General features: G+C 38.3%; 1 protein-coding gene across 1 annotated transcript; it reads left to right on the forward strand.

The window, feature by feature from the left end:
• Nucleotides 1–9,210: 9,210 nt before the first annotated feature.
• LOC149210175 (uncharacterized) lies at nt 9,211–11,652 on the forward strand. Its single transcript, XM_089396652.1, has 2 exons — nt 9,211–9,914; nt 10,020–11,652. Exons 1-2 carry the CDS (start codon nt 9,461–9,463, stop codon nt 10,292–10,294), a joined length of 729 nt encoding a protein of 242 aa, XP_089252778.1. The 5' UTR covers nt 9,211–9,460; the 3' UTR covers nt 10,295–11,652.
• The last annotated feature ends 6,830 nt before the right edge of the window (nt 11,653–18,482 follow it).

Here is an 18,482-nt window from a genome sequence, read left to right on the forward strand (position 1 = left end):
TTTCATTATATACATTAAATTAGTTACAAACAAGACATTGATGAAGATTACATGAATGAGTTTGATGAGTAAGAAAAAATAATATATACATAGAAACATAAGATTATGTATTTGTGGCAACCACAATTTTTTTAAGTCATGTATGCAATGGAAATATTTTTATAAAATGGGTCGACTAATGGGAGATAAATTTTATACAATGGGGAGGTTGCTTGGTTGGGATGGTGTAAATTTCCTTGAGGCAAGAAAATATAAATTGTTTTGACAACTCTTGAAGGCTGGTTGGTAAATTTTTAATGGCTTGGTGTTTTTAGAATTTATGGAGCTGCAAGAGAAAGGATGAGGGCCATCATTGCTTTGGAACATTGGACAAGGCAATGAAAACAAAAATAAATTATGGAAGAATGGGCACACTGACAGCTCGTGGAATGTATAGGCCACCCATTACAAACAATAAAACTACATTTAACACACTAGTAACAGAAAGGGAGACGTCGCAAACTTTTCATTTGCTAACAAGATTGTGTTAGTAGGGCCATTGTTTGAAGGTCGCAAAGAAAGGGCAAATTGAACTGCTAAGGGACAACACAACAATCGAGAGGAGAATTCAAGATGTGGGGAAAGGCGATGGAAAAGAGAGAAAAAACACAGTCGGAGAGCGGAGGTGGATTGAACTTCAAATAGAAGCATGAAAGGCAAGTTCAAGCAATGTGGAAGAGTGAGAACGCAAAGAGAACATAGAGGAGCGGGGAGACAACATTTTAGTTGTCTAGAAGTCAGGAGGAAATCACTTCCAAGTGGGGAAGAAATTGCCTCCCGAGTCCCCAGTGGCTAGAGGGTGGAGACGGTGATTCTCAACAAATCTCGAAGGGCTAGAGTGGAGGAATTATTCCAAGGAAATTTCATGGAGGATTTCTCAATGGCTTCCTTGTTGTATGTTTGATTTTATTGTGGTTCTGGAGACCCCAAATTGGGTGGAACCACGGTGTTGAGTTTTGAAGGGTGGAGACAACGAGTCTCTAGACTCCTTGTGCATTTTGTTGCTTGCAACTCAGCTGGAGGGTGGAGGTGGAAAGATATTTAGAGTCCTTGGTGCAATTGAAGGTTGTGTTTCAACCCTTGAGAAAAGGACCCCTTAGTCTCTAGAATCTGGCTCAGGGGTGATAGCTATAAGTGAGAAATGGTTGCAACTATCTATGGTTGGGTGGAGAGTCATAGTCCTAGATTCAGTTGCCCAAAAACTTACAAGATAAATGTTCCTCGTGTATTTTCTATGATAATGGATGACTCTTGTATTTCTGGTTTGAAATGGTGTTATTAATGCATGAGACATGATTGTGTGATTAATATACACAAGAATGGAAAATATGTTGCGTTATTGTTTTAAGGGTGTTGGTATAGCGTGTGAAGGTATTGGTTATGTCATAGCAGTAGTTAACATGGGAATCCTTCCTTATTATGGTGTGGTGGTTATGTGGATTGCAAATTCTTATTAACACTGTTTATCTGGTAATATTGAGGATTTCCTTATCCTTATTGACCTGTTAACTTATATGAGGGTCTTTCCCAAGTCTTAAGTGACACATACCCTGGTGTGGGGTCTACGCATCCATTTTATCAAGGACTCAGACCAATAGATATCAATCATGCATTGTATTAGGCATGACCTCAAGAACTTGAATGACTTGATTTTATGACTCTATACTTCACACAAAGTTGCATCTATGTTATGTATGTGTTGAGGTTGAATCTCCCAAGGTTGGGTGCCATATTTTGTATATTATTTTGGTGTGGAGATGACGTGGTAAATCCCTACTTGAATCGCTAGTTATAGCCATGGTGCTCAACTTGATTGGTACTCTACTAGTGGGTATTCATATATTGGTTATTTTTGTTAATGATTTGTTTAGAATTCTCATCCATAAGATTGAAATGTTTGTGGCCCTGTAAAATTGTTAATCATGTGTTTGTATACATGGTTCATGTTGATAGTCCAATTGAAAAGGAGGATTTTTTTGTTTATTCATGAATGTTGAACTCCTTGGGGCCTTTATGGCACCATATGCCTTTTGGTTGTTTTTATAAGCTTGCTATGTTTATTTATTTCTCAAAATAGACCTGTAGAATTCTGAGTCGAGATTAGTTTGTTCCTTGTATGACTTGGAGGGCCCAAGGGATCGTAGAGCTTTGAGAGACTGGATGGAAATGTCTTTGCACTGAATGGACAAGTCCCTGGCTTGGATGGATGAGTCCCTAGGCTGTGTTTCGTATCCCTGCCATCAAGGACCCAAAGATGGTAACCTTCTTATAAGCTCAGGAGGGATATCACCTATGTGTGCTTCATAAAACCCCAAGGGCAAGAGTCAAAACTACGTAGGTCCAATCCCTTATAGAACCACCATGGTCAAGCTATGGCCGAACTCATCACACAAGGTTTGACATGAATTACACAACCCAATTTTCGTGCAGAACCACCATGGTCGCGAGTGAGAATACTCATGTGTGCGTGCAGGACAATTTTCCTTATCATGTTGTAGACCAAACCCATTTCATTATAGAGTGAATCAATGCATAGGATAAGTCCTTATAAGGAGCCTTATCGTTAACTGTTTCTTCCCTTATGTCCTCATGACTAGACTTGTGATCAAGAGCGAACACTCTTGTAACAAGTAGCCAAGATCAAGATAGAGAGATCAACAACCAAGGGGAAACTCAGGATGATGTAAGATTTAGAGGTTTCATTCTTGGAAGGCCACAAGAAGTCGTGCATGATAAAGGTTGGGATGATGAGGGCTGGGATAACATGGTAGGGCTAGTAATGTGGAGTAGGTTGGGATGATGTGGAAGTCTTGCATTAGTTGGTGGAAGAACTAATCTTGTGTAAAGAAGTTTTGTCGCGATGTTAGAAAGTGGAAGGTGGGACCCTCTTGGATATGGAATCTACCAACAATGGACGAGAATATATTTGTCCCAAAGTCCATCTCCCAGGGGAAACAATGCGCAACACTCAAGGGAGTGTTGGGTTGACTCATCACTGGGTTTTCGTGGTAGTGGCAAGGTCACGAGAGCTGGTAGGTAAGACTGAGAGTTGTGGACCAATTAGGAGCGTTAGCTGCACAAAAGGAGAGGCCCACCAAGGCACATAAGCCTGGAGGTTGATTTCTGGTAGTTCAATGGAAACTACATTTCAAAACGAGTAGGATGACGTAAGCTTGGGACATGGTGGCCCCCACGTGATCTTGTATGTCATTATATTGGTGTGGGGACGAACCCATGAGACAGGTCAACCCGGAAGGTCATTTCTAGAGTAATCCTTGTAAAATGGGCTTGGTAACAAAGCCTGAGAAACGAGAATGTTGTCACTAATAGACGACCCGTCAATTAAGCATAAATATACGTATATATAACTATAAGTGGTGGGCACAAATGGGGCACTGATTAATATATATATATGTGTGTGTGTGTTCACATTTAAATAGCGCAAGGGTTGTGAAAATCCAACACATGAAAGGATCGACAACTAACGTCCTAATGCCAAGTGGATGAATGAGAGGCTGGATGGACTGCCATGTGGATGTCACATGGCACATGGATGATGGGGTAGTGGAACTTTGAAAAGCCATAACTTTTGAACCAGATGTCAGATCGGGATAAAATTTTACAACGCTGGAAACATCTTGCAGAGACGAACACAATGGTGACATTTATTTCAAGTTTTGTAAGCAATTTTTTTTTTAATTATCCCATCTCTCTAACTATACAAGGGTGATTGGATTAACAGGTAAACACTTTTCACCGAGATTAAGGTGGGGTGTTTATAGGTGGTATGAGAACATTCAAGTTCAACACTTGGACTGGATGGGCTCTATCATGGGCAAATATGGTGGTACTTTGTTTACCGATTTAACAGAGTAAATGAGTCTCATAATGATTGTTTTAGAAAATCAACTAAACTAATCTTTACATTTTAAAATTCAATCTAAACTGATTGATTTCTTGCATGATTGCTATGCTTGCTCTGTGAATTAATAGTTTAGCATAGCACTCACATTTGAAATGTTTCCATGGTTTAATGAGCTAATGACTATGTCAACAAATGTATATTTTGTGGACTATGCAAACCTGTATATTAATAATTTGTTGATTTACTGACATTAGTATGTTGATATGGGCTGTTTGTTTCAACTAGTTTTCCATAACAACTCTGCAAAAACTTGATCATGGGCATGTTTTTAGATATTTAATTCTATTATTATGTGTCTAACAATTGTGTGTGAATGATAAAACGTCACAAGAAACATAAGACAATAAAAGACACAAGAATGAGGACCAAAATGGTGCAATATAGCTCTAATTAGTCCCAAAATGGAAATGAAGAGGTCAAGACAAATGGAGAAGAAACATCAGTTGGCCAAGGGGGAGGGGAGACTCTCCTAATTGGATGGATACCTTGAGAAGCCTAAGGTATGAGGTTATAAGCTTCAAGGTAGATAATGAAAATATATTAATAGCTCAGGAGAGGCACGCTGAGATAAATGCAGTCATCTTACAAAGTCTCTCAAACTTACATATCCAAAGGCAATATGAGTTGGTAACTAGTCATAGTGACATGAAAAACCTTTGGGAATTAGAAGAGAAAACAAATGGAGTAGATGGTAACAAGTCCAGGAAGAGGCACAGGCGGGAGAGTGAAGACACCGTGAAGGAAATGCACCATTGAGTACCCCAAAAGGTAGAACTAGCACTTATGTGCATCATTCTGGTAGATATTCCAAATCCACCACTAAGAGGCACCATCATCATTCCCATCATCACCTTCAAAGGAAAAGAGGAAAGAACTGTATTCCTAAGGAATTTCAGAGAAAGACAAGCCACCCACATTTGATGGAGATATGAAGAAATTGAAAGATGCAAAAGCTTGGCTATTTAGCATGAAGAAATTATTCAGAATCCGTGATTATTCTGAAAACATGCAAGCCAAGATTGGCACCTATAGCTTGAAAGGAAAAGAAAACAATGGTGGGAAGGAGTTGACTTGGTGTGAATTTGAAAGGCTCTTCATAAGTCATTATTTATCAGAGGAATACTACGACAACAAAGCAAAATAATTTTACAAACTTAAGATGAGACAAATGACAGATGATAGAATTTTTGAGATATGTGCCATAACTTAAAGATGAGAAGGCCAAGATCCAGAGATCGTGGGCTTCCTATGACATTCAAAGACCGAACTGAATTGCTGGAACCTAAAACATTGAATTTATGTAGTCATGGGAAATCACTAGGAATACCACCAAACATCCATCATTGAGATGGAAGGTAAGCTATTTAATGAATTCATTTCCATTTTTGTTGACCCCGGTTCTAATTACAACTATGTAAATCCGAAGGTAGTGGAAAAATGCAAATTGACTAAAGAATTGCACATAGAGCCACATTTTTTTCAATTGACAACATGAATAAAGATAAATAATGTGCATTTGAGATCAACGACATGTCCACAATAACACATTTAAATTTGTTGCCATTGGGTGCATGCAACTTGTTATTGGGTATGAATTGGTTGTATATGCACAAAACAAAGGTCAATTGCTTTGAAAAAGAAATTGAATGCCTGGATGATGCAAGAAAAAGGAAAATTTTACAAGGTAAGTGAAAGCCAATTTCAGTGAGATTGATCATAGAAATGTAGGCTAAATGCAATTTATGGAAAGGGTATAAATTATTTGATGTGCATGTATCCAATGATAATGAAACTAGTGACAATGTTGGGTAAGAAGAAATAGAAATAATAAAGAAATATCCAATGTTGCGACAATACGAGGATGTGTTTATAGCAAACATAATGGGTTTACCTCCTCATAGGGAATTCAATTTCTATATTGGATCAGTGCCTAGAGAAACATTCGTGTCTGAAGCACCATACCGAATGAGTACATTAGAGCTAGTTGAATTAAAAATATAACTAAAAGAGATGCTTCATAAAGGTTACATACGACCAAGTGTGTCACTGTGGGGAGCTCCAGTGTTATTCATGAAGAAAAATGACAATATGCTTCGACTCAAATACATTCAATTGAATAAATTAACCATTTAGAACTAGTATTCGGTGGCATGGATTGATGATTTAGTCAATCAGTGAAGGAGAGCAACAATCTTCTTCAATATCGATTTGAGGTCAGGATATCATCAAGTATGTATCAAAGAAGAAGATATTCACAAAATTGCTTTCTGGACAAGGTACATGCACTACGAGTTTGTGGTGGTACTCTTTGGGCTTAGAAATTCCATTGTCGTTTTCATTTGTCTAGTGAATAATGTATTGTGTCCTTATTTAGATATATTTGTCATTGTTTTTCTTGATGACATATTGGTGTACTCAAGAATTGAAGAAGAGCATGGAAAACCCTTGGTTGCAGTGTTACAGTGGTTGAGAGAACGCAACCTTTACACGAAGCTTAGCAAATGTGAAATTTTCCAATCACAGATACATTAGTTGTGGCACACTGTCTCCAAGGAGGGAATATCAATTGATCCGAAAAATATCAAGGCCATAATGGAATTGCCAATACCGAAGAACATAAATGAGGTCAGAGCATTCATGGAATTGGCAGGATACTATAGGAGGTTCTTTAGGAACTTCTCCAAGATAGGCCACCCCATTACATTATTGCAAAGGAAAGGAAATAAGTTTGAGTGGACAACTGAATGTGCAACGAACTTCAAGCAGTTGAAACAATTGCTCACTAATGCCCTTATGTTGAGGATTGTATATGCAGACAAAGATTTTGTGGTATGTACAGATCCCTACAAGGAAGGGCTCGGTGGAGTCTTAATGATGCAGGAGCATTCCACTTCCAAGCCAAAATGTATTTTGACTAGAATAGGGGTCTTTCATTTACCAAGGGAGTTGTTTTCCCAATTGTGAGGAATTGTTTAATCTACCTCAATATTCTTGGTACAATTATTTTGTGGATGTAATGGTCATCGATCTACTTAGATATGCCTGGTACACATATTTTGTGGACACAACGGTCACCAATTTCCGAGGAATTTTGTGGACATAATGGTCACCAATTTTCGAGCACTGTGAACCACATAAAATAAGAAGGAGAAGAAGTCCCAATTCCATATTTGATGACATGACCGCCACATAAAATAAGAAGGAGAAGAAGTCCCAATTCCATATTTGATGACATGACCACATTTGGTCACATGACTACTACTCTCCTCATTAGTCCTTGTTAAGGCATCAATTTACCCATTGATATTGTTACTTTAACATTGAACATTGAAATTTATAATGTTTAACTTTGAAAAATAAATATTTTTTCAATATTGTTAAAAAAAAACTAATTTTCAAATATTTTATTGGACCATAACTTTTCATATTGTAGCCTCAACACACTATAATTCCACGTGGATAATTGCCTCACATATTTAATTTCATAATTTATAGATATTGTTGCTATATTCAAGCATGCTTTTTAAATATGTGTAATTTAAAATATATTTTTGAATGCATAAATGGATTCAACACCATGAAAAACACCAAGGGCACTTGAATTCCTAGATTAAACAACCTAAACTCAAACATTTAAAGATCTTTGTAGGATTTTGGTTAAAATTAATAAAAAAATACCCTGAAAAAGATCATTTTATGGATAAGTTAAACTACACCCATTTTTTATTCTTAAGCTTTGCAAGAAAACCATCCAAATTTAAAATAGTCCGTACCTAGGTAAATAAATTTGTTACCATCAATTATTTCCCATTATAATTTAAACAAGTTTTTGTAGTTACTTCTCGCTATAATTTAAATAAGTTTTTGACCATTATTAGTTTAGCATGGGCTAATGCAACTTATAAATAAGTACTTAATTTTCAATGTGATTAAAAAAACTATTTTCCAAACATTTGATTGGACCATGACTTGAAGGTCTTATTGCATCCTTTGTCTAAGATTATGCCATGTAGATAACAACCTCACATATTTTATTCCATAATTTATGGATATGGTTGCAATATTCATGTGTGATGATTTTGTATTCTTAAACTTTGAGGCAAGTAAATAATGTATTTACCATCTTCCTACCATATTTTAAGCAAGCTTTTGCATACAAAATCTATAGGAATATGATATAAATAAATATATTTACCAAGATTTATTTCTCACCATTATATATGTTTTCTCAAGGCTTATATAGGAGTAAAACTATAAATATGTATTCTGGTTACTACCCACCAAAATTTATGCAAGTGCAAGTGCAGAGCAATCAATTGATTTATCCACTTCACATTTCAATTTATTAGTTCCTCCCAAAACAAGACTATAGGATTCCATTGACCTATTAACCACTTTTAATTTAACTAACATTAACAAATTTAGGTTATAATTTTTTATACAATTTTCCCATAAATTTTAACTTGAGTGAGAGACAGACTAAGTTACCGGATTCCATTGACCTATTAACCACTTGTAATTTATCTAAAGTTGACAAATATAAATTATAATTGCAATGCACCACTTGTTTACATCCAAGTAAAATAACAAATAAATTATCCAATTTACATTAACTACATTTACATATAACCAAAATCTAAGTCAGCGACATGAAAGGTAGTCGGTGGTGAAATGTTCAAATTCTAGACAACTTCAAATGAAATTGCCCCCTACTTTCCCGCTCACTTCAACGAATTGGTTTTCTTTAGGTTTTTTACAAAGAAATTTCTCGACAAAAACGGGTCATGTGCGGTAACATTGAAGATGCTATTAAACGATGCCAGTTGTCATCCACGATATCTTGACTCGAAAAAGAAAAGATTCGGGGCAACCAAACCACACGAAATTGGCAAGAACTTGTTGCTTCCATAATTCGAAGAATAAATTAAAAAAGCATGAAAAGAGGTGATAAATTTAGTTCGTTCACTGTATTGGAGGACCCTGTTTGCTGTTTGCTGAGCGAGACAAGAAACTCCGAAATCTTCCGGATTTCAGAGCAGTTTTGTTGTCACTTTATTGGCAAGTATTGAGAGAGACATAGCGCAGCGAAGGCCGAGCGCAACGAAGACCGAGTGTGCTAGTGGTAACTTGGGGTCGGGTCATCCTGCTGGTAGCCACTTTGCACTTGTTCTGAGAATCAACCAGACCATCATGTAATTCCAAATCTGTGGCAGTATGGCATTCTTCGATCGTCCACCTCTGCATCCACCAGACGATCCACCAGACGATCGTGTAATTCCAATCTGTGGCGGTATGGCATCCTCGGATCCTCCTCCTCTGCATCCACCACGTACGCTAACAACAATTGTTATGTGTATGATGTCTTCATTGACCACCGTAGCCCTGATTGCAAGAAAACATTGGCCACCTAGATCTCGGATCATCTTTGCAAACACTGATTGCTAGCATTCTTGGACCAGCAGGAATTGCAAGAGGGAGATCGCTTTAACTTCTCAAATGGAAGGCGCTATTGAAACGACTTCCGTCCAGATTGCAATTTTCTCTCCACGATATGCCGAATCAAGTTGGTGTTTGGCAATTTTCTCTCCAAGATATGCGGAATCAAGTTGGTGTTTGAAGGAGATTGTGTTGATGGTGGAATTTAAGACAACTATCATTCTGGTATCCTATGGCGTCCAGCCATTAAAACTTCGGTGGACGCAGCGCAAAACTGGACTGTATAATAGAGTCTTGAGCATGCTCCCGAGAGATCACTGCAAGCTCTGCTGTAAGAGGGGGCAAAATGGAGTGTATGGTGGATCCATGCTGGCGTTCGAAGAGAAGAAAACAAGCCACCGTCAAACTGGTCAGAAGAAGCCGCGATACGACTCCAGCACTATTAAAGAGTGGAGTGCGGCTCCTTTTAATGTTAGAGGCATAAGCCGTTTTGACATAGAAACAGCTATAATGGGTGAGAACTCTGATTCTTCCTTTAGCCTTAGTTTTTATTTATTGGATTGATATATGGCATTTCTGACTCGTAATTGAACTCTGGATATTGTTTGGTGACGAGCAGCATCTTCTCAAAAGGTCGTGAAAGGTTTTCACTTGTATGTCGAATTTGAGTTGCAGAGGCGCTCAGATTCCCTTGGATGCTTGACAAACCTCCAAACTCGACTTGTCGGTCCGCTCTCTCTTGGCTGTTTGACAAACCTCCAAACTCTTGACTTGTCTGGCTGCTCCCAGCTGAAGAGGCTCCCAGATTCGCTTGGCAGCTTGACGAGCCTCCAATCTCTTTCTTGTCCCGCTGCCCCCAGCTGCAACGGCTCCCAGATTCTCTTGGCAGCTTGACGAACCTCCAAGCCGCTGCTTCCATTTGCAGAGGATCCCCCAAATGCCCTTGGCAGCTTGACGAACCTCCAAATCCTTCACTTATTCGGCTGCTCCTACTTGCAGAGGCTCCCAGATTCCGTAGGCGGCTTGACTAACCTTCAAACCCTTCACTTGTTCCACTGCTACCAGATTTCCTTTGGCGGCTCCCAGATTCCCTTGGCGGTTTGACGAGCGTCCAAACCCTTGTTCCGCTGCTACCAGCTGCGGAGGCGACCAGATTCGCTTAACAGGCTTGACGAACCTACAAGCTTTTCCCTTGCAGAGGCTACCAGTCTCCCTTGGCAGCTTGACGAACCTCCAAGCTCGACTTATCCGACTGCTCCCATCATCTGCAGAGACGTCCAGGCTCACTTGGCAGCTTAACGAGCCTCCACACGATTGACTTCTTCAGTTGCTCCGATTTGCAGAGGTTCCCAGACTCCCTTGCAACTTCACAAACCTCCAATTGATTTGTCCGGCTGCTCCGACTTGCAGAGGCTCCCAGATTCCTGTGGAAACTTAGCAGACCTGCAAACTCCCAGATTCCTGTGGCAACTTAGCGAACCTGCAAAGGATTGACTTCATCGGCTGCTCCGATTTGCAGGGGTTATCAGATTCCTTTGGCAACTTAACGAATCGTTAGCTTGTGCATCTGTTCCCGTTTGGAGATCCCATTTGGAGAGGCTTCGATATTCCTAAATTCCTAAATCGTTGCAAATACTCTTATTCAGTCTTCTGAGGAGCTTGAAGGAATTGGAGCTCAACTTTTGCTACGGATTGAAATGTTTGTTCGATTCCATTAGAATGTTGACTCTCAATAGAGGATTCTCAGCGAAGCAACCAGCCATTGAAAAAAGATGGAGGGGAATTGAAACATTTAACAATTTAAGAGACTCTTCGGAGGTGTATCCTATTTTGAAGATATTTTACTCAACCTTTAAGATGTCGAAATTAAGAATTGTAATGGTCTTGTAGAGGCGGGGGCATTTCCAACAACTCAGATAACCCTAAAGTTGGAGGCTGGTGGCGCATTGAGGAGAGTAGGAGGGTTTCTGGTCTTTCAGATCTACAAATGTTGAACACTAGCTGGTGCATAGAATTAGAGGTATCTTTGGAGGACTTGTGTGCATTTAACTGTGTCAATGTGAAGAGCTTACGGGGATAGAACATTTGACGAAGCTTCGAAAGCCGAATATTAACTGGAGCATGATTTGGAGGAGCTTTGAAGGACATTGTGGACGTAATGTATTATTTTTAATTTCAAAGAAAAATTTATGGATTTAATGTATTTTTTTCATAGAAATCAGTATGGAATATCTAAGAGATGGTTGCTATACTCTTTCCTATATCTAAGAGATGTTTCTTTATACTCTTTCCTATATGTCATTCCTATATTCATTTCCTTATATTATTTCTATTTCTATGGAAAAAAAAACACTCTTTATACTGTTATATTCATGGATGTCATGCTATATTCATTTCCTTTTCCTTGTACTCTTCTTTCCTATATTCATGGATGGATGGCATCCCTAACAAACCCAACGGCAAGAACCCATCAGTTCGAACTAGGCAATTCGAATCAATTCATTTGTGATGGCTTATAGTCTTGTGAACAGAATGTTTATCAGGCGAACAGTTCCTTGATATTACTTGCTATTGAGTTCTTAAGGAAAGAGAGTTATGATAGTTCCCTATTGGTTTAAAATCATACATATATATATACACTATCCTATTGAATGTTGTATGAATGTGCTCGTTTGATAGTTAAAGGTCTGATCAGAATGTTGTTTTAGCAGACATAACAATCTGCTTTAAAAGCATTTGAGACTGACAGTTTTAAATGATTAAGATAAAACACCCTATCCATATAAGTAATTATTAATATTAATATAAAATAATCTTTGTCCACATTGCCCCTCTCAATCGGGGCCAAAAGCAGAGAGTAAATCATCAAATGCTCTGATATATTGGACGCTGACACAGACCCTAGACACGAGTCCCCGCAATGAAAGCTCAACATGCCTATGCCTTTTATAGCTTGCTCCACTGAATGTCGCTGCTAACGCCTCTGGTGACACTACCCCTCCTTGATACAATGATCAGTTGGCATACCTCAGCAATTTCTCCTGCAGCAAATTTTGGAGATGGATACAGTGGCTCGAGTGACACTACCCATCCTTGATGCAATGGTCAGTTGGCATACCTCAGCAATTCCTCCTGCAGCAAATTTTGGAGATGGATACAGTGGCTCGAGTGACACTAGCCATCCTTGATGCAATGGTGAGTTGGCATATCTCAGCAATTCCTCCTGCACCAAATTTTGGAGATGGATACAGTGGCTCGAATGACACTACCCATCCTTGACGCGATGGTCAGTTGGCATACGTCAGCAATTCCTCCTCCTGCAAATTTTGGAGATGGATACAGTGGCAGCGTCGTAGTCAGACTGGAGGGTTTTCATTAACTCGAACAATCATGATAGCAAACACCTTTAATAGTCTAATTCAATTGCCAACTCCTCTCAGGGTGGCATTTAGTTTGGTTCTCCTCCTAAATCATTCAATATAAACATCAGAGAACACAATCTGTGACCACCTTGTCACAGGCCAATGTCTCAAACTTCCTATAGTTTTCTTGCATTTTTTAATGCAATCCCTCTCCTGTTTATTTACCTCAGTCCAGCTACATCCAGGTGTTTCGCTTTTTTATGCCTTTTGTCTTTCATCATTTTCCGTTCCTTTTCAATGTGCCCTCCACCTGCTAGCTGTAGCGTAGATGTCTGATCGAAACACATAAGGTGCAGTATTTGTAGGGTCCAACTCGAGTGTCTTGCCATATACTGTCCTATCTCTAGATTTTTGTGCTTTACAGGCACCAAGAAACAAATCCATACAAAAGCATCAGCTTTTATTGGCATTTTCTTGATAAAGTCTTGTGCTTTGTCTATATAGGCTGCACGGCCAAGGTCAACCACACATCTATAGTTCTCCACTGCAGGTGTGATATTGTAATGTATTCTCATACAGTATCGGCTGCACGGCCAAGGTCAACCACACAGCTATAGTTCTCCACTGCAGACGTGATATTGTAATGTATTCTCATACAGTTGAGGTACTGACAGCCCTCATCCACGATTCGTGCATATAACCATGCAGAGAAAAGACAAAGCAACATAACATGGGCTGGTCTCGTCCTAGAGAGTTTCATTTGTTCAAAGAGTTGAGAGTTTCATTTGTTCAAAGAGTTTGAGGGCAACCGTTATCCATGAGACCTTGTATGCATTTTGTCAAATAATTTGGTGTCATCTAACTATGATAAATTGATAATTTGGTGTTGTCTAATTTTGGTTTGAATTGATAAACAAAATTGTCAAATCTTCATTTTTGTTATTTAAATTGGATTTTTGATTGTGTATATGGATTTGGCACCTTAATTGTAGAGAGTTTACAGTTCAAGTTATTTAAATTGGATTTTTGACTGTGTATATGGATTTGGCACTTTAATTGTGGAGAGTTTACAGCTCAAACTTGTAATTCCTGTCAGAGTTTAGGCAATTTTAACCGAAAAAAAATACTGAAAACCCCTCCAAAATGTCTAACAGATAACAGATAGCCTACGGCAAATAATTCAAATAATTCACGTCTTATGCATGCTCCCATGTTTTGCACAAGTCTATCAAGGCATTATCACAGCTATATCAGATTGAAAAATCCATCTCTGACTAATTGTTCATGTATCCCAAAGCCCTGTTATAAAGCTGCTAAGTTGGCACATACAGAGATAATACTGGAAAAAGTTCTTGAATCTGGCCTAACCCCTCCCAATTGCATATCTTGAAAATGTCTCAGGGCCTCCGCTCCCTTCCCTGCCCATTCTGAGCATACCCTGCAATCAATGTCGTCCATGATACAACGTCTTGCTCCGCCATGTTTTGCACAAGTCTATCACAGCTATATCAGATTGAAAAATCCATCTCTGACTAATTGTTCATGTATCCCAAAGCTGCTACGTTGTCACATACAGAGATAATTCTGGAAAAAGTTCTTGAATCTGGCCTAACACCTCCCAATTGCATATCTTGAAAATGTCTCAGGGCCTCCACTCCCTTCCCTGCGCATACCCAGCAATCAATGTCGTCCATGATACAACGTCTTGCTCCCATGTTTTGCACAAGTCTATCAACGCGTTTATCACAGCTATATCAGCTTGAAAATTCCATCTCTGACTAATTGTTCATGTATGCCAAAGCCCTGTTCTAGAATCTAAAGCTGCTAAGTCGGCACATACAGAGATAATACTGGAAAAAGTTCTTGAATCTGGCCTAACCCCTGCCAATTGCATATCTTGAAAATGTCTCAGGGCCTCCGCTCCCTTCCCTGCCCATTCTGAGCATACACCGCAATCAATGTCGTCCATGATACAACGTCTGGTTGATGCAGTTAGTTAAACAGTTAAAAGGTGCTCTGAATCCTCCCACATTTGGCATACATGTCTAACCGCAATGACCTCACACTGATACCCAAATTTAATTACATTCTCATGAATCTCCTTACCCTGATGCAGAGCTCCCAAGCCCGCGCACACTTGGAGAATACTAGAAAAGGTTTTCGAATCAGCCCTCACATTTGCCAATTGTATTTGTCTAAAAGACTGGAGAGCTTCTTCACCATTACCACTCTGTGCAAATCCTGCTATCACCGCATTCCATGACACTAGATTGCATTGAGGCATTTCATTAAATAGTTTCAGAGCCATGTCAAGCAGCCGATTCTGTGCGTATCCTGTGATCATTGCCGTTCAGGCATATATATCACTATGGAGTATCTAAAAGAGCTTCTGAAACTCGTTTGGATTCCCTGATTTTGAATATCCCGCTATCATGACAGTCCAAAAGATTACATCTGGTTAGGATATTTTGTCAAACACTTCGTGCGCAATTCTTATGAACCCACATTTTGCATAAGCGTCTAGTAAAGCATTAGCCACAACAGCATCAGACTGAAATCCGCTGCTTATGACTTCCTGATACATCTGCTGCCTAGTTGCAGAGACGCCAGCTTGGCACAGGCTGGAAGAACGCTAGCGAAGGCGAATTCATTGGGTTGCAAATGGGCTCGATGCATTTCGCCAACGAGTGACAGTGCCTCCTCAACTCTATAGAGATTGCAGATTTATGAATATTTTCAAATCTCGAGCAAGAACTTACTCCTCCCCATTTCAGTTCCAAAATCTATAATCGATATAAACTTAAGTGATCCCAGAGGCGATTTTATTTTAGACAAACTCGGTATTCTTTCGTTCACAGCCTTCATCATTCAATATTGCCTAGTTTCGTATTTGAATTTGATGTTAAATCAAAGAATATCCGATCATTTCAAATGCGAAAGCTTTCACCAAAATTCATTTATGCTCTGTTGGTAAAAAGCAGGTAAACCTATCAACCCTGACCAAGTTGCCCCTCTTCTGGAGTTTCTGACAGGTTTTCTCACTCTGTAAATCAATCCCCGAGCCTTTTGAAGGCCATCCTCTCCATTGCAATGTATTGAATATATATACCAATATATCCTAGAATTGGTTCATTGTCCTGTATGCCTCAACTTTGGCTCAAGGTCCAGGACTTTGGTTGCTTCAGTTTTGGACTGTATGACGTCTCAACATAGTTAGGTTAATTCGATATGTGCAAATTCTGCAAAATGTCACTGCTCTGCTGTAAAAAATCTTCCTGTAACAGAGGATATTGTAACAGCTTTCTGATTTGTACACCTCAGCTATGCCCACCATTGATTTACGATCAATACCTTTATACTTCATTCGAGGTACTCTTCGTGTAACAGAGGATAAAATTAATTTGGATTCTTGCTTATTCGAAGACGTACTTTTATGTGACATGCCACTTAATCAAACAAAGAGTGTTATTTTAAATTAATAATAAAGCTTAATAATTAAGCAAAGTCTATAGGAGAAATTTTTATGTAATGGTTTTGCTTAATTTATTATGAAGCACAAAAATTTGAATACAGAAAAAGTGAAAAAGTGATAATGTAAATAGGTTAAATATCTTAATAAAGATAAGGTTTTATTAGAGATATTAATGAACATTAGAAAAATGAATTGGAGTAAGAAATTATGATATATAGTTCATAAAAATGAAATGGAGTAAGAAATTATGATATATGTTTTTATTAGAGATATTAATGAACATTAGAAAAATGAATTGGAGTAAGAAATTATGATATATAGTTCATAAAAATGAAATGGAATAAGAAATTATGATATATGTTTTTCTGTTTTTTGAGGGGTGAAGATAATTGATTATTATATATTTATTAAACATTCATATCAACAAATAATGTAATAAAATAAAAATGGAACTAGTTTAAGGTTTTTCTATTTCATATATAAGATTGGTCTATATAAAACTTATGCTTTTGTGTTGGTTGAGGGGTGAGGAAAATTGATTATTATACATTTATTAAACATTTATATCAACAAGTAATGTAATAGAATAAAAATGCAACTATTTTAAGGTTTTTCTATTTCATATATAAGATTGGTCTATAGAAAACTTATAGTATAAGGTTGGTCTATACAAAACTTATAGTTTCATAGAAGGATGGAGGGTTCCAAACTTTGACTTCCTTTTTCTATAAAATTTTTGGATAGAAATTGGTAAGGTGTAAATTAATTGGTTTTTGTGGGATTTAGCCCTCATTAACTTTGAGGTTCAAATCTCATCGGAAGGGGTTAAGGGTGACAAGTGCAGATAGGTTTAATCAAGTTCTCATACAATCCTATTGACAATTTCTATAGTGGCACTGGCTTAAGGTTAGCTTAGTTCTAAAAGAAATAAAAAATTAGTTGATACAAACCTCTATATGCAATTTGATAATATCAAAATGCTTAACCCGCAGCCTGTAAATTACATTTCATTATATACATTAAATTAGTTACAAACAAGACATTGATGAAGATTACATGAATGAGTTTGATGAGTAAGAAAAAATAATATATACATAGAAACATAAGATTATGTATTTGTGGCAACCGCAATTGTTTTAATTCATGTATGCAATGTAAATATTTTTATAAAATGGGCCGACTAATGGGAGATAAATTTTAGACAATGGGGAGGTTGCTTGGTTGGGATGGTGTAAATTTCCTTGAGGCAAGAAAATATAAATTGTTTTGACAACTCATGAAGGCTGGTTGGTAAATTTTTAATGGCTCGGTGTTTTTAGAATTTATGGAGTTGCAAGAGAAAGGATGAGGGCCATCATTGCTTTGGAACTTTGGACAAGGCAATGAAAACAAAAATAAATTATGGAAGAATGGGCAGACTGCCAGCTCGTGGAATGTATAGGCCACCCATTACAACAAATAAAGCTACATTTAACACACTAGTAACAGAAAGGGAGACATGGCAAACTTGTCATTTGCTGACAAGATTGTGTTGTCAGGGTCATTGTTTGAAGGTTCGCAAGGAAAGGACAAATTGAACTGCTAAGGGACAACACAAAAATCGAGAGGAGAATTCGAGCTATGGGGAAAGGCATCTGAAAAGAGGGGGAAAAAAGACAATTGAAGAGAGAGGGGTATTGAACTTCGAAGAGCAGCATGAAAGGCAAGTTCAAGCAATGTGGAAGAGTGAGAACGCAGAGAGAACATAAAGGAGTAGGGAGACAACGTTTTAGTTGTATAGAAGTCAGGAGAAAATCACTTCCAAGTGGGGAAGAAATTGCCTCCCGAGTCCCCAGTGGCTAGAGGGTGGAGACGGTTATTCTCAACAAATCTCGAAGGGCTAGAGTGGAGGAATTATTCCAAGGAAATTTCATGGAGGATTTCTGGATGGCTTCCTTGTTGTATGTTTGATTTTGTTGTAGTTCCAGAGACCCCAAATTGGGTGGAACCATGGTGTTGAGTTTTGAAGGGCGGAGACAACGAGTCTCTAGACTCCCTGTGCATTTTGTTGCTTGCAACTCAACTGGAGGGTGGAGGTGGAAAGATATTTAGAGTCCCTGGTGCAATTGAAGGTTGTGTTTCAACCCTTGAGCAAAGGACCTCTTAGTCTTTAGAATCTGGCTTAGGGGTGATAGCTATAAGTGAGAAATGGTTGCAACTATATGTTGTTGGGTGGAGAGTCATAGTCCTAGATTCAATTGCCCAAAAA

Source organism: Pinus tabuliformis, chromosome 1_2, assembly GCF_031772625.1.
Source record: "Pinus tabuliformis cultivar Carrire ecotype Pingquan chromosome 1_2, CPIR1, whole genome shotgun sequence".
NCBI classification, from domain to species: domain Eukaryota; kingdom Viridiplantae; phylum Streptophyta; class Pinopsida; order Pinales; family Pinaceae; genus Pinus; species Pinus tabuliformis.

What these genes read in the sequence shown, in the direction of transcription:
- LOC149210175 (XM_089396652.1), top strand. Translation starts at nt 9,461, where the DNA reads ATGGAAGGCGCTATTGAAACGACTTCCGTCCAGATTGCAATTTTCTCT. An exon ending in CATAGAAACAGCTATAATGG is followed by an intron (nt 9,915 to 10,019) that starts GTGAGAACTCTG and finishes GGTGACGAGCAG; the next exon opens with CATCTTCTCAAAAGGTCGTG.